Source organism: Leucoraja erinacea, chromosome 46, assembly GCF_028641065.1.
Source record: "Leucoraja erinacea ecotype New England chromosome 46, Leri_hhj_1, whole genome shotgun sequence".
Classification (NCBI taxonomy): Eukaryota; Metazoa; Chordata; class Chondrichthyes; order Rajiformes; family Rajidae; genus Leucoraja; species Leucoraja erinaceus.
In genome coordinates this window covers 204793-222128 of record NC_073422.1, presented here as the reverse complement: position 1 = coordinate 222128, position 17336 = coordinate 204793, and the positions used below count along the sequence as shown (strand labels likewise).

General features: G+C 47.5%; 1 protein-coding gene across 2 annotated transcripts in view; it reads right to left on the bottom strand.

Annotated features, from left to right (window-relative positions):
• Positions 1-17336, bottom strand: part of LOC129715012 (SPATS2-like protein) — a 157659-nt gene that overhangs the window by 64891 nt on the left and 75432 nt on the right. Inside the window, exon 7 of one of the 2 annotated variants that reach the window (XM_055664830.1) lies at positions 12911-13046. In XM_055664830.1, the coding sequence (XP_055520805.1) occupies positions 12911-13046 (136 nt within the window). Of the gene's footprint in view, positions 1-12910; positions 13050-17336 lie in introns of both variants that reach the window. The other variant, XM_055664829.1, reaches the window with a different exon arrangement.

Sequence of the window (17336 nt, the reverse complement as noted above, 5' to 3'; positions counted from 1 at the left end):
CTGTGCCTGGAGTAACTTCTTTGTTTTTCCACCAAACAGCACCAACGCATCATTTACCTCCTTTTAATGAGATGATTAGATGATGATTCAAGATCTCATTTGAAAACAGTTAAGCAGTTAGAACTGAGAGTCATTTATTTGTCTCTGAATCCTTTGGCTTTAACTGCCCCTAGAGCAGGAAGAGAACAACTTGATGGACCTCTGGAATCTCTGAAAGCAATAATGCAGAAGTGGGTAAAGAAGCCATTGCTGAATATACCTTGGCTGTGATCAGCCTGGGATGGAATAATTTCAAGAAAAGGCAGGCTCACGACACAGGGCATTGTAGGGAATCGGAGGGCTTGGGGAAGATAGTGGCTTCATCTACAAAAGTGCAAATCAGGAAGAGATTGGGATGAGCTGATAGACTATGGATAGGCTATTGAACAACTGCAGTGAGTTGGAGAGATGTTGGTTTGAAGCATGGGCGGAAAACCCATTGGGGAAGGGGTTTGGGGGGGGGGGGTGGGAAACATCCCCCCATGTTGTGAGAGGTGCTGGATAATCCGCCCGCCCCCCATGTTTTGTAATCTGCATTTTGAAATTTAGTGAAAAAAATCTATTTAAATCTCCGTTTTCCGCGAGACAGTGGGGGTGTCACTGTTAAAAGTTTGTTAAATGTATCTATTAACATCGTATTAACACGATATGTCACCAATTGTGTTTTGACCTTCAAGTATTACTGAAGGTATTCAGAGAGAATTTCTTAAAGCTGTCTGACCTTTTGAACTAATTGGATGTATTGGTGGATGGGAAAGATATAAACGGGTATCGGATTCAAACGTTCAAGTCGTTAAGGGCTCCGGTCGAACGGGTTTCCTGGCTGGCTTGCAGGTAAGTCTCTCATTCATGGACACTCATGTTATTTAGTCTGTCTCTCTCTCTCTCTCTCTCTCTCTCTCTCTCCCCCCTCCAAGGTTAGTTCTTCTATTTGCCTTTATTTGATTCAGTTTTATTTGTTTAAGTGTTATTCATCACATTGTAGCTTTTGAAAGATTCAAGCGGGTATCAGACGCTTTCTAAGGGCGGAATCAGCCCTTTCAGGGGGCCTTTCATCACCCGGTGCGGCTTAAAATCAAACTGCTGCATCGAGGTGATCAAGGTGATCGAGGTGATCGAGGCTCCCAATGTTGAAACCCCCGCCGGCCGATTTTAAGCCGGGCAGGAGGTCAGAGATTTGATGCTTCACCAAGCAAGTCTGCTCAGACCTGCCGACCCAAAGCAAAAGTACGGACTGGAAATTACTGAGAAGGTCAGTCATTTTGCACTGAAGTGAAAAGAAATTTATTGAGAGTCATGGCGTTAGACCTTATGGAAACAGGCCCTTCTTCCCACTAGTCCATGCCGACCGAGGTGTCTACCTGATCTAGTCCCAATTGCCTGCATTTGGCTCTTATCCCTCTGAATCATTCCCATACATTTACCTTCCTAAATGTCTGTTTAACTCCTCTGCAGCTTATTCCATATACTCACCACCCTCTGTGGGAAAAAGTTGACCCTCCAGTCCTCTTTAATCTTTTCACTGTCACCTTAAACCTACGTCCTATAGTCCAGGACTCCACTACCTTGCAAGATAATATGTAACCATCCCCTTATCAATGCATCTCATGATTTTATACACCTCGAGATGGTCACCCCTCAGCCCCGTTCACTGTAGGAGAAACAGTCCCGGCCTATCCACTCTCTATTACAACTCAAAGTCCCAGGTCCAGGCACCATTGCTGCTAATCTTTACTGTACTCTCTTCAAGATTGAGGGGGGATCTTATAGAAACTTATAAAATTCTTAAGGGGTTGGACAGGCTAGATGCAGGAAGATTGTTCCCGATGTTGGGGAAGTCCAGAACAAGGGGTCACAGTTTAAGGATAACCATATAACCATATAACCATATAACAATTACAGCACGGAAACAGGCCATCTCGACCCTTCTAGACCGTGCCGAACAGATAATCTCCCCTAGTCCCATATACCTGCGCTCAGACCATAACCCTCCATTCCCTTCCCATCCATATAACTATCCAATTTATTTTTAAATGATAAGGGGAAAATCTTCTAGGACCGAGATGAGAAAAAAAAATTCACACAGTGTTGAATCTGTGGAATCCTCTGCCACAGAAGGTAGTTGAGGCCAGTTCATTGGCTATATTTAAGAGGGAGTTAGATGTGGCCCTTGTGGCTAAAGGGATCAGGGGGTATGGAGAGAAGGCAGGTACAGGATACTGAGTTGGATGATCAGCCATGATCATATTGAATGGTGGTGCAGGCTCGAAGGGCTGAATGGCCTACTCCTGCACCTAATTTCTATGTTTCTGTTTTCTATAATCGCATCCATCCTATGTGGTCAGAAGTGCACACATTATTCCAACTACACAGAAAGCTGTAAATCTATGGGTTTCTTTGTGCAATGAAGAGTATGGCTGTTTGGTTAGAGTCATAGAGTGATAGAGTTATAGAGTGATACAGCTTGGAAACAGGCACTTCGGCCCAACTTGCCCACACCGGCCAACATGTCCCAGCTACACTAGTCCCACCTGCCTGCGCTTGGTCCATATCCCTCCAAACCTGTCCTATCCATGTACCTGTCTAACTGTTTCTTTAATGTTGGGGTAGTTCCAGCCTCAACCACCTCCTCTGGCAGCTTGTTCCATACACCCATCACCCCTTTGTGTGAAAAAGTTACCCCTCAGAATCCTATTAAATCTTTTCCCCTTCACCTTGAACCTATGTCCTCTGGTTCTCGATTCCTCTACTCTGGGCAAGAGACTGTGCATCCACCCGATGTATTCCACTCATGATCTTATACACCTCCATAAGATCACTACTCATCCTCCGGCGCTCCAAGGAATATAGTCCCAGCCTACTTAACCTCTGCCTATAGGTCAAACCCTTGTAAATAGGTACATCCTCGTAAATCTTCTCTGTACCCTTTCCAGCTTGACAATATCTTTTCTAAAACACAGTGCCCGGAACAGAACACAATACATTCCATACCAGGGCATCGGAAATGTCCTCGTTCTTCAGGGAACGGGGATTCCCCTCCGCCACCATAGATGAAGCTCTCACCAGGATCTCATCCATACCCCGTAACACTGCTCTCTCTCTCCCCATCCCCGCACTCGCAACAAGGGCAGAGTCCCTCTGGTCCTCACCTTTCACCCCACCAGCCGGCAAATACAACACATAATCCTCCGCCATTTCCGCCACCTCCAACGTGACCCCACCACTCATCACATCTTCCCATCTCCTCCTATGTCTGCCTTCCGCAAAGACCGCTCCCTCCGCAACTCCCTTGTCAATTCTTCCCTTCCCTCCTGCACCACCCCCTGCCCGGGCACTTTCCTTTGCAACCGCAAGAAATGCAGCACCTGTCCCTTTACCTCCCCCCTCGACTCCATTCAAGGACCCAAGCATTCGTTCCAGGTGCGACAAAGGTTAATCTGCATCTCCTCCAACCTCATCTACTGCATCCGTTGCTCTAGGTGTCAGCTGATTTACATCGGGGAGACTAAGCGTAGGTTGGGTGATCGTTTCGCCGAACACCTCCGCTCAGTCCGCAATAACCAACCTGACCTCCCGGTGGCTCAGCACTTCAACTCCCCCTCCCATTCCCAATCCGACCTCTCTGTCCTGGGTGAGTAACAGCGGAAATTGGAGGAACAGCACCTCATATTCCGCCTGGGTTGCTTGCGTCCGGATGGCATGAACGTTGAATTCTCCCAATTTTGCTAGCCCTTACTGTCTCCTCCCCTTCCTTAACCCTCTAGCTGTCTCCTCCCACCCTCCCATCCGTCTTCCCTCGGGCTCCTCCTCCTCCCCCTTTCCTTCCTTCTTCCCCCCCACCCCCCATCAGTCTGAAGAAGGGTTTCGGCCCGAAACGTCGCCTATTTCCTTCGCTCCATAGATGCTGCTGCACCCGCTGAGTTTCTCCAGCAATTTTGTGTACCTACAATACTTTTAATGTGGCCTCGCCAACATCTTGTACAAAAATCACTCCCAAACTACCACCAACATGTCTCCTGCTGCACCAGAGAATGAAACACCCTTGACCACTGCTACACGACCATCAAGGATGCCTATCGCTCTATCCCTCGCCCTCACTTCGGGAAACCTGACCATTCAGTGGTGCTGCTTCTTCCTGGCAACTGAAGAGCGCATCCCCAGAGGTAAGGACTGTACAGGGCTGGTCTGGGGGGAGGCAGAGGAACAACTACATGACTGCCATACACTGGGCAATGTTCAAGGACTCGGCAATGGACCTGAATGAATTTGCCACAGTCGTTACAGACCTCATAAGGAAATGTGTGGAGGAATGCGTTGCACCAAAAACCTTCCGAATGTTTCCTAACCAGAAGTCTTGGATGAACCATGAGATCCGCATTCTTCTGAAGACCAGATCTCGGGCATTCAGGTCTGGTGATGCAGAGGTCTATAAGAACAAGGCCATCAAAAAGGCCAAAAGGGACTTCTGCTCTAAGTTGGAGGATGAAACGGATGTCCGGCATCTGTGGCAGGGTTTGAATGCCATCACCTCTTACAAGGCAAAATCAGGAGGCAGCTCAAACGACAGCGCAGCATCACTCCCTGACGAGCTCAATACATTCAACACACGCTTTGATAGGGAGAACACTGATGTGCCTTCCCGAGCCCTCGTTCGCCCTGATGGTATTATAGTCACAGTCACAGAGGTCAACGTCAGAAGGTCCTTCAGGGGGGTGAACCCTTGGGAAGCGCCTGGGCCTGATGGTATACCCGGTCGAGTTCTCAAGACCTGTGCAGGCCAACACGCTGGAGTTTTTACGGACATTTTCAACCTGAGGACTGAGGTACCCACCTGCTTTAAAAGGGCATCAATTATACCAGTGCCCAAGAAGAGTAAGGTGGCGTGCCTCAATGACTATCGATCAGTGGCACTAACGCCTGTGGTGATGAAGTGCTTTGAGAGGTTGGTTATGGGGCAAATCAACTCCTACCTCAAGCCTGTAGCCAGACATAGTGTGAACTCCATCTTCAAGTTCGCCGAAGCCACCACCGTTGTTGGACGGATTACTGATGGTGATGAGTCAGAGTATAGAAGTGAGATCGACCGATTGACCAAATGGTGCCAGCACAACAACCTGGCTCTCAATATCACTAAGACCAATGAACTGATTGTAGACTTTGGAAGAGGAAAGATGAGGGCCCACAGTCCTGTTTATATCGATGGAACAAGGGTGGGAAGAGTTAATAACTTCAAATTCCTGAGTGTGCATATTTCTGAAGATCTTTCCTGGTCCCAGCACACTGACATAATTATAAAGAAATCACATCAACGCCTCTACTTCTGAGACGATTACGGAGATTCAAAATGTTAAAGAGGATTCTCTTGAACTTCTACAGGTGTACAGTAGAGCGCATATTGATTGGTTGCATCGTGGCCTGTTTCGGCAACTTGAATGCCCAGGTGCGGAAAAGACTGTAAAATGTTGTGAACACTGCCCAGACCATCACCGGTTCCGACCTCCCCACCATAGAAGAGATTTACAGGAATCGCTGCCTCAAAAAGGCAGCCGGCATCATCAGAGACCCACATCACCCTGGCCACACACTCGGGAAGAAGGTACAGGAGCCTGAAAACTGTAACATCCAGGTTCAGGAACAGCTTCTTCCCTACAGCCATCAGGCTATTAAACACTACAACCACAAATAACCTCTGAACTTCAATAGACTAACTATTATTGTTATTATTATTATTATTATTATTATTATTATTATTATTATTGCACTATTATTGTTTGTTTTTTGAGTGTGTTTATATATGTGTGTGTATTTGGGAGTAAGTGTACATACTGAACTTTTTTTTCTCGTTTATCATATTGTTGACAGTGTTACATATTGTGCTGTGCTGTAGCAAGTAAGACTGTCATTATCTGGGACATGACAATAAAACATTCTTGACTCTTGAACATGACCTCCCAACTCAATGGTTATTCAAGATTGAGGCTTGATATTGGATTCTCAGTGAGTCAGGGGAAGTAGGGACTGGATTGAATACAGGGCAAATCGGCCACATGAGTAGCAACAGGGCTCCAGCCCCTCTTCACATTGTTCATGATTTATGCAGCTTTTTGATTATTTTTTGTACTTCACTTACATAAATGCAGCAGAACAGCATCACTTTGCTTCATCGCCTTCTTACATATTCAACAAGCTATTATTCTTAAGATAGACACAAAAAGCTGGTCACACAGCTCGGACACACTCAGCGTGTCAGGCAGCATGTCTGGAGAAAAGGAATAGGTGACGTTTTGGGTCGAGACCCTTCTTCAGACTGAGAGTCAGGGGAAAGGGAAATGAGAGATATAGATGGTAATGTAGAGAGATATAGAACAAATGAATGAACAAAATGCAAAAAGATGACTTATTCTTATTTTTCACTTTCAGCTGCCTTCAACAACTGCTCACGTTATTAATACAGCAAACTCTTACTTTTTCCTGCTTTTAGAATCCATAGTAAACCCTTCATGGATATAAATTTAACATTTATTTGATAAAAATTAACGTAATGAATTTAGAAGGCTTCAAATTGCTTTTAATGAAAACATAAATATGCAATGATAGCGAGAAAAATGATCCAAACAAGCACTGAACCTTGCCTTTTTGATGAAGGTCATTGACTCCATTTAAAGGAATGGACTGAGCTAGACATGTGTCTAGACATGGCTGGTGTAAAACTGAGGGGCCAAATGCAAACTGTATCCAGCCACTTAGGTCAAACCTGACCCGAGCTCGGCCCCAGAAATTTGAAGGGCCAATGCAATACAAGTAAATGATCAGAAATAGCAGATGAATCAATGTTGATTATCTTGGGAGACACAAGGAATTACAGATGCTGGTTTACAAAGAAAACGTAAAGTGAAGGAGTAAATTAATGGGTCAGGCAGCATCTCTAGAGGACATGGTTAGGTGATGATTCAGGTTGGTAGAAGGGTCTCTACTCAAAATGTAACATATCCATGTCTTCCAGAGATGCTGAGTTACTCCAGCACGTTATATCGTTGGGAAACTAATCACCCTATTTTCACTGATGATTATTGGTTCTTTAACATTACATGTGCAAAGATATCTTATACATGTACTGATACAGAGAAAATGTACGTTCAAGATAATGGGCTGACTGGAGACTTTTGTAATTTTTGTGATTTTCGGCAATTCCATCCATTTTCAGAACAAAACTATTGCAAATTATTAGAGGTTACAGCATTTTCAAATCATGTGCTATCTCTTCTTTCATGAAGCTATTTCTTTATTGTAGGAAAAATTACTCGGCAAATCCTGGTCATTCTGCACTTAAAAACTCTGTATCCTAAAAAAAATCTACTTGATACACATTAAAAATATTCTTGGTTTAAAAAAAAGCAAGGTGTTACCAGGCAATCGCAAAACGTTCTGCTCTTTGACTACACACCAGCTCTGTTCTGATCGGAACACATATCATGGCTCATTGTCCAGTGAAATTTCCTATCTAAAATATCCACTCCCCCCCCCCCCCCCCCCCCCCCCCCCCCCCACCCCCCACCACCATACTAAATATTCTGGACCCATTGTTTCTGATCTAGGTAAGCCCCCGGCTTCATGCTGCCTAACATTGTAAATACGATGTTAACCACATTGAATATATCAACAGGAAACATAGAAATTAGGTGCAGGAGTAGGCCATTCGGCCCTTCGAGCCTGCACCGCCATTCAATATGATCATAGCTGATCATCCAACTCAGTATCCCGTACCTGCCTTCTCTCCATACCCCCTGATCCCCTTAGCCACAAGGGCCACATCTAACTCCCTCTTAAATATAGCCAATGAACTGGCCTCAACTACCCCCTGTGGCAGAGAGTTCCAAAGATTCACCACCAACAACACTAAGAACTAACTTGCAGCAGTTAAAACCAGGTTGTATCTTGTAAAGGAGCGGTGCACTGTAACTAGGAAGGATTATCCTCACTGTGGTATAAACATGTATGTGTTGAGGAGGCAAATGGGTGTGACTCTTAAATGTTGCTCTTTCTCATTGCAGCATTTGGTTTTGCTGTTCTTTGCTCGTTGTCCAATGAGAATATTTATTTGTGCACCATGTCTGGAAACAACTGCAAAACCCTTGAAGTCAAGACTGCCATGTGGAGATCTATCATTTGCCCCAACCCTAGAAAGCTTCAGACAGTGCAGAAACATAGCATTAGCAAGAAGGAATAACTAGCAAACAAGCAGCTAGCTGATGATTCTCTCAAATGTGTTCCATGCTGCTATTTGTGTGTTTAACTGTGTGCTTAAGTGTATGTGTTAATTGGAATGCTGGGCTTTTAATGGTTGTGGTGCCGGTGTTGTTATCACTGCACACTGACTGATGTCACCATCCGCCAGCTCTACAGTTATAGTTGTGGTTGGCCATGCACTCACCAACAACCCGGCCAAAATGGCATCCGATGTGAATCATCCTACAAATGGGCACATTCTGAGAAGGCTCCGCTCCTTCAATGTCTGCAGTAAGATGCTGCAGATGTTTTATCAATCGGTGGTGGCCTACGCCATTGTCTCCGCTGTCGTGTGCTGGGGTAGCAGGGCTATGGCCGTAGACACCTACAGAATCAACAAGCCCATCAGGAACGCTGGCTCCATCATGGGGAGTTACTGGAGACGGTCTTGGAAGGGAGGATGCTCCTCAAACTGTGGAGGGTCTGGGACAATACTGCTCATCCTCTCCATGACACACTGGTCAACTTGAGGAGTACAGTATATCTATATTACTAAAAGTCTGATCTTGACCGCTTTTGGCCTACTGTGCTGCGATTTCCAACAGAACGCCGCCACCTACGGCTGTCATTTTTGGCCACCTCACTCAGAGCCTCGCTCCACCTTACAGGTGTGGAGGATGTTTCCCATCGATAATAAATCAGAGAGATATTAATGTTTAAAACAAATTCACCATTCTCTCTGCTGCCCCTGCTGGAGGGAGGGGAAGGGACTCACTCACTTACTCTCTGTAAGATGGTGGTCATGTCTCTCTGAGCTTTGAATAACAGTGAACAAATGTCTACACAACTGTGAGTACCCTTAATGTGGTTTGAAAATGAAAATATGGTTAGTTTGAAGTAAAAAAGCACTGCCTGCAAATTGGTTGTTTGGGGGGTTTGGGTTGAAGTAAAAAGGCACTCTCTCTCTCTCTCTCTCTCTCTCTCTGTACAGAGAGAGAGACAGAGGGGGGGGGCTCTCCTCCCGCCCTCTCTCCTCTCCCCCCGAGAGAGAGAGAGAGGGGGAGAGAGGGGGAGAGAGAGAGAGGGGGGGGGGCGCGAGACACTCCACACACACAGGGTGTCTCTCCTCGTTGTCTCTCCCCCCCCCCCCCTCTCCTCTCCCCCTCTCCACCTCCCCCATCTCCTCTCCCCCTCTCCTCCTCTCCTCCCTACCCCCCCCCCCTCGTCTCCCACCCTCTCCTCTCCCCCCTCTCTCTCCTCCCCCCTCTCCTCTCCCCCCTCATTCACCCCCCCTCTCACCCCCCCCCCTCTGCTCTCCCCCTCTCCTATACCCCTCTCGTCTCCACCCCTCTCCTCTCCCCCCTCCCCTCTACTCACCCCCCTACCCCCCTCTCTCTCTCTCTCTCCCTTCTTTTTCTCCCCCTCCTCCCCTCCATCCCCTCCACCGTCCCTCCCCTAAACCCCCCTCCCCTCCACACACCCCTACCCGCTTCCCTCTGCCCCTCCCACTCTCCCCTCCCCCTCTCTCCTCCCCTCTCCCCCTCTCTCCCCCCTCTCTCTCTCCCCTCCATCCCCCCCCCACCTTCCCCCTCAACCCCCTCCCCACCACACCCCCTACCTTCTTCCCTCCACCCTCCCCCTCCCTACTCCCCTCCTCTCCCGCTCACCCCCCTCTCAGCACCCCCTCTCTCTCCCCCCTCACTCTCACCCCTCTCTCTCTCTCCTCCCCTCCCCCACCTTTCCCCCCTCACCCACCCTCCCTTTTTCTCCTCCTCTCCCCCCCCCTCTCCTCTTGCCCCTCTCTCTGTCTCTCTCTCTCTCTGTCTCCCACTCGCTCTCTCTCTCTGTCCCACCGTCTCTCACTCTCCCCTCCGTCTGTCTCCCTCTCCCTGCCAACCCCCCCCCCCCCCCCCTTCTCTAGGTGTGTCCGCAAGTTGGGGGCTATGCGTCAGTAGATAGGGTGGTTATGGGGTAAAAGGAGTAAATTAATAATATTAATATAATATCAAGGGGGGTAATTAGCGTTAGTGCGGGGGGATAGTTAGTGTGTGTGACGCTGCATGCCACCTCCCCCCACAACCACATGTTGGGGTCTGCACTGGGGTATGGGGTCTAGTTTTATATTAAATGTATCTTGTACAATCTTATATTGAAAATAAGTTATATCTTAAAAAGTCTGATTAGGCAGTGGGCCTCTCGAGGCCACAGGCCATTTGCTCTTTCTCTGTGTCACATTCTTGTGAAGTGTTGTAATGACATGGCTCAGGATTTATGACTGTTTATACATCCAAGACAACAAGGCTGGAATAATAATGGATTCTGTATTAACTTTGCTATGTTTAATTACACATATGTTGAGATAAGAGATGATACATTTGTGCAGATTGTATCTTTTATTTTTATATATATGTATCTAAGAAAGTAACTTTGTTTTGACCTGAGATAAGTGAATGGTGTCTGCAGCTGTAACATTTCATTTGATCTGTAATGCTATTAGTGAGGAGTCGTAAAGAGACCCAAAGATGAGCTTGGAATTCCAACCCCCAGAGATAACAAGAGAGGGGGAGGGTGTGTGAGATAGCCAAGAAGCAATTATCATTTATCAAGTGTGACATTTATACGACCCCTGTGTGCTTGGAGATAGGGTGTGTGAGATTGGAATCAGCTTAAAAATCTTTGTTGACTTAGTAAAGATAAAGCGAATTCATTATTTTAATGTTTATAATATATAGGTAATGTTATTCTAACTATGTAATTTGTAGTGAAACCATCTGTGAAATATGTTGTGTTTTAGTTAGGATTATACACATTAGAGCCCTGTGTTTAGATCTCTAGTTTAAGAGGTGACATTCTTCCCCGAGATGTGCAGAGTTTAATGGGAACAATGTGTTTTGTTTATATAAATTGAGTGACCACTGTATCTCTTATATTTTGAGAAGTGGGTTCTGGGATTTGAGTTCACTTTTCTTTGATTTCAATTTGTTAAAATGAAACAACTCTTAACAAAGAAGTCAAGGATTATTGGTGCTCCACTCCCTTTCCTGCTGGACATATACAGGAAGAGATGTATCAGCAGAGCCATCTCCATCATCAAAGACCCCTACCACCCATCGCATCACATATTCTCCATCCTGCCATCTGGGAAGAGGTACAGGAGCATTAGCTGCAAAACCAGCAGGATGCTCCTCAGCTTCTTCCCGCAGGCTATAAGGCTGATAAATGGACTTTGCCCCCTGCCAAAGCATCGCGCACCAACCTGGACACACTGCAGCAGAGCCACTGTCGTGCCGCTGCCGATTGGAACGCCTGTTGATGTTTAGTAGGTCCAAAGCAAGCGCTGTCTGCGGGGGGCGCTCAGCATCGCCAAGGACTGCTCTCACCCCAACCATGGACTGTTTACCCTACCATCCGGGAGGCTCTACAGGTCTCTCCGTTGCCGAACCAGCAGGTCGAGGAACAGCTTCTTCCCGGCGGCTGTCACTCTACTCAACAACGTACCTCGGTGACTGCCAATCACCACCCCCCCCCCCCGGACACTTATTATTATTTATTCAAATCATTTGCTATGTCGCTCTTCCAGGGAGATGCTAAATGCATTTTGTTGTCTCTGTTCTGTACACTGACAATGACAATTAAAATTGAATCTGAATCTGAATCTGAATCTAGAGAGTAGTGTTAATTTGTTCATGATATATGTATTTTTATTTCTATTTATTTTTTACTGCACACTGAATGGACACTGGTTGAGCAACATTTTTTTGGTTCCTCTGGGTATGTGAGTACTCATGAAAATGACAATAAAGATATACAATACAATACAATACAAAAGAATATGGCTGGCAGAGGCCATAAAAGGGGAGTCATGTGACTACATCAGTTGCAAATATGGAAATGTACTGGGAAGGAGGAGATAAGTGGGAGCAAATGATTGGCTGATGATGAGGGAATGTCGGCAAATGATTGGATATGGAAATGTAACAGGGTGGGGCATGCAGAGTTGATCATGCTATAAAAAGAGATGATCCTTTGTTTGTGGCTCAGAGAGCTCCACGTGGATTGATCCACTTTTATTTGCAAATAAAAGCTTAAAATTCTTGAAGAATTCTCTGCGTTGCCTGAGTAAATTTTGAGTATTGGAAACCACAACAGGAGCACCTTCAGCAACAGACTAGTCCCACCAAGGTGCAACACAGAATGCCACAGGAGATCCTTTTTCCCTGTGGCTATCAAACTGTACAACTCCTCTCCCTTCTGTCGTGGGGGTAGGCTGACTCCCCTCCCTCCCCCATCTTTGCACATTACTCATCCTGGACTTCATGTGCTGTGCAATAACTGGTCACTTAAATGTCCTTATTATTGTACTGCACATGACGCTTACAATGATTCGTAACGGTATCTTTTGACTGGTGACACACCAATTTCTCTGCGGGATAAATAAAGTGATATCATATCATATCTTATCATATCATATACTCCTGGAATGTCATTTAGGAACCGAAACAACAATGAAAGCAGCAACAAAAATGAACACCAAGTTTCCATATATGGTACTGAACATCTTTTATGAAGCAAATTCTTGACCATCATTTGTTTTTTTTTTAATGATATCTTTTCCCAGGTGCAAATTCGAATAGGAATCACTTACCAAGCCTGCAACTCTGCAAAGGTAGCTTTGATCTTCTTGACTGAAACATCCATTTCCTCTTTGATCAGGAGTTGGTATCTAGACAATGAGACTGTGCATCGTTGCAAGTCCTTCACAGATTTTTCAATGCTCGTACCTGCTTCGAGACAAACAAATTCTGGTATCATCATGAGTTGCCTTGATTGCAGGGTAATTGCAAAGAACATTATATCCAATACCAGCCATTGTGACCATTTCATTATCAGAGCATTTGACTTTCCAAGAAAGCCCTCCAACTACCACAAAGTCCATTTTCATTGACCAAAGGTCCAGATAATTTTCACAATTGTATAAATATTACAAACAAGTGCCTAATATTCTAATGCAGGAATATATTTAGAAGGGTGATTTTTTTCCCCATGTTCCACCACCCTTTGCAAATGGATTTGTTTGAATTCTCACTGGTGGGCCTCCTGAAGTTAAGCAAAAGTCAAACTGCTGGAGGAATTCAGCGGGTCAGGTGACACTACTGGAGGGCAAAGGATAAAGAACTTTTCGCCTCTGGACGATTTTTCCTGAAGTGAAAGTTGAAGATCAAAATGAAATGCCTTGTTATATACTTTGCATTTCCACAGACACCAGCCTGCTTTCCAAAGCTGGTTACATTGGGCTTTGAACCACCCTACTTCATCTTACATAAACCATGACATATATCCACCACAGAGCACTGATAACCCAAATCTCAAGATTCCACAATGAACATAATATACTGCTCATAACTTGGGAAATTACTTTAATGTAAATCCAGCCTGGAGCTTCCCATAAGTTTTTGTTAACTGAGCCATGTGACTATTCATATCCTATGCTTGACTAGTTGGGCATTTACTAATCAGTAACAAGCCATCTCTTTAGTTCAATTAATGTCATAAAACAGGACAATTAAAAAGCAGTTATCTCAGAAACTGGATAGCAATGCAAAAACACTTTTCTCTCAGGCAATTAAGCTGAAATTGCATTACAGAATTTGTAAGAGTAGTTTGTTGCCTTGCAAAGAAAAACAAAGTTACATTCCAGGGGATAACGAGCACATTACTCTATCCTAGCAACTTAATGGACCAGCTCCATCATCTTAAAACAGCAGGCATCTGCACATTTCTGCTTTGGAACCAGCTTTCTCTCCGTGAAATTAAAGTCATCTTATTCTTATAAATTCTTTTGAATACATTTTCAGAATGTTAATATGTCAATTTTTTTTAATTGATCTGCAACAGATTGTTTGTTCATCAAATTTAAAGATGAAGGACAAATAAAGCCATGCATGTCTGTTGCAGGTTTATGAGTGACTAGTCTAACTGGGTCACACGAGAGGCCTCGACTCCAACTCAACCCATTCCCCAACGCAATATTCCACCACTCACCCGTTCCCCCAACGCAACCCATTCCCCAATGCAATATTCCACCACTCACCCAAATCCCCTAACCATGCAGGTGTGGCTCATTTCCCCTCATCCCCAGGCAATCCCTACCCCTTCTCTTCTTGTGTAGGGCAGGTGTGTGAGGTGGAGGGGAGGGTGTGTGTGGGCAGGAGGGGGGGGAGGAGGAATGTGGGAGGGGGAGGGGGGGTGGGGGGGGGGGGGGGGGGGTTGTGGGCGGCGGGGGGGGGGGTGTGGGCGGAGCAGAGTTGTGGAGCTGTGTGGGTGGGAGGGGAGTGTGTGCGGGGTTGTTGGGCGGAGCAGAGTTGTGGAGGTGTGGGTGGGGGGGAGTGTGCGCGCGGGGGGGAGTTGTGGGGGGGAGGGGGGTTGTGTAGGTGGAGGGGTAGGTGGAGGGGGGGGGGGAGAAGCAGCGACGTTGTTGAGCCAGAGAGGGGGGAGCATAAGGGAGGGGTGTGTGGGCATGGTGGGGGGGAGAGCATTTGGATAAAAGACGGGGCCGTGGAGGGTATCACGGGGAAGGAGGGCAGGAGCCAGCGAGGGGACCAGTGATGAAGGGGCTGTAGCTGACGGGGGCTGGGGACTCACAGCGGGCGCTGGTAACTGGACGTTCTCCTCGGCCAGGATCAGAGTCACCGTTTAGTCCAGTTAGTCTAACATCGGTAGTGGGGAAACTGCTAGGGTCAGTTATTAAAGATGGGATAGCAGCACATTTGGAAATTGGTGAAATCATTGGACAAAGTCAGCATGGATTTATGAAAGGTAAGTCATGTCTGACGAATCTTATAGAATTTTTCGAGGATGTAACTAGTAGCGTGGATAGGGGAGAACCAGTGGATGTGTTATATCTGGACTTTCAGAGGCTTTTGACAAGGTCCCACATAAGAGGTTAGTATACAAACATAAAGCACATGGCATTGGGGGTTCAGTATTGATGTGGATAGAGAACTGGCTGGCAAACAGGAAGCAAAGAGTGGGAGTAAACGGGTCCTTTTCACAATGGCAGGCAGTGACTAGTGGGGTTCCGCAAGGCTCAGTGCTGGGACCCCAGCTATTTACAATATATATTAATGATTTGGACGAGGGAATTGAATGCAACATCTCCAAGTTTGCGGATGACACAAAGCTGGGGGGGCAGTGTTAGCTGTGAGGAGGATGCTAGGAGGCTGCAAGGTGACTTGGATAGGCTGGGTGAGTGGGCAAATGCATGGCAGATGCAGTATAATGTGGATAAATGTGAGGTTATCCACTTTGGTGGCAAAAACAGGAAAGTAGACTATTATCTGAATGGTGGCCGATTAGGAAAGGGGGAGATGCAACGAGACCTGGGTGCCATGGTACACCAGTCATTGAAAGTAGGCATGCAGGTGCAGCAGGCAGTGAAGAAAGTGAATGGTATGTTAGCATTCATCGCAAAAGGATTTGAGTATAGGAGCAGGGAGGATCTTATAGAAACTTACAAAATTCTTAAGGGGTTGGACAGGCTAGATGCAGGAAGATTGGTCCCGATGTTGGGGAAGTCCAGGACAAGGGTTCACAGTTTAAGGATAAGGGGGAAATCTATTAGGACCGAGATGAGAAAAACATTTTTCATACAGAGTGGTGAATCTCTGGAATTCTCTGCCGCAGAAGGTAGTTGAGGCACAGTTCATTGTCTATATTTAAGAGGGAGTTAGATGTGGCCCTTGTGGCTAAAGGGATCAGGGGGGTATGGAGAGAAGGCAGGTATTTGATACTGAGTTGGATGATCAGCCATGATCATATTGAATGGCGGTGCAGGCTCGAAGGGCAGAATGGCCTACTCCTGCACCTAATTTCTATGTTTCTATGTTTTCCATCTGGCGATATCGGCAGCATCTCTGACTCTGCACAGTGCTGGGCTGGGCTGGGCTGGGTTGGGCTGGGTTGGGCTGGGTTGGGCTGGGCTGTGCTGGGCTGGGCTGGGCCGGTGTGGGCTGGGATTGAATTGGGTTGGGCCGGGCTGGGCTGGGTTGGGCTGGGAATGGGCTGGGTTGAATTGGGCTGGGCTGTGAAGGGGCGGGGCTGGGCTGGGAATGGGCTGGGTTGAATTGGGAGTCTGGGCTGGTTTGGGCTGGGCCGGGCTGGGCTGGGCTGGGCTGGGTTGGGCTGGGCTGGGCTGGGCGGTGTGGGCTGGGATTGGGCCGGGCTGGGCCGGGTTGGCCGGGCTGGGCTGGGAATTGGGCTGGGTTGGATTGGGCCGGGCTGGGCTGGGCTGGGTTGGGCTGGGCTGGGTTGGATTGGACTGGGCTGGGAATGGCTGGGTTGGGCAATTGGGATGGGCTGGGAATGGGCTGGGTTGGGCTGGGTCTGGGCTGGCAGGGCAGGGCCGGGCTGGGCTGAGCAGGGCTGGGCTGGGCTTGGCTGGGTTGGGCTGGGCTGGGCTGGGGCAGGGGTTGGGTATGGGCTGGTGTGGGCTGGGTTGGGCTGGGCTGGGTGGGAATGGGCTGGGTTGGATTGGCCCGGGCTTAGGCCGGGCTGGGCCGGGCTGGGCTGGGTCGGGCAGGGCTGGGCCGGGATGGGTTGGGCCGGTATGGGTTTGGATTGGGCAAGTCTGGGCTTGTTTGTGATTGGGCCGGGCTGGTCCCTGAGTTGGGCTGGGCTGGGTGCAGGCTGGGGGCGGACTGGGCTGGGTGGGATTGACCTGGGTGTGGCTGGGCTGGGAATCTGCGGGCTGAGTTGGATTGGCCCGGAACAAAACTGGGCTGGCAACGGGCTGGGTTGGGCTGGGTTGGTACTGGGCTGGGCTGGGTTGGATTGGGCCCCGGGCTGGAAGATAACAAGGGCTGGGCTGGGCTAGGGCTGACTACCACGCCATTGAGTAAGGCCAGGCCGTTCCTGCGGTTCCTCTGAACATTGTGTCTTGTCTGCGCCCAAGAGACCTCCACTGGCCATCCCAGAGTGTCCCTCAGCTCCAGTAAAGAGTCGCAGAGATGGTGCAGGAAGGGGTGGACCATCCCGCGGAGTGACAGGATCTTCTGAAAAGACCAATCCACGTC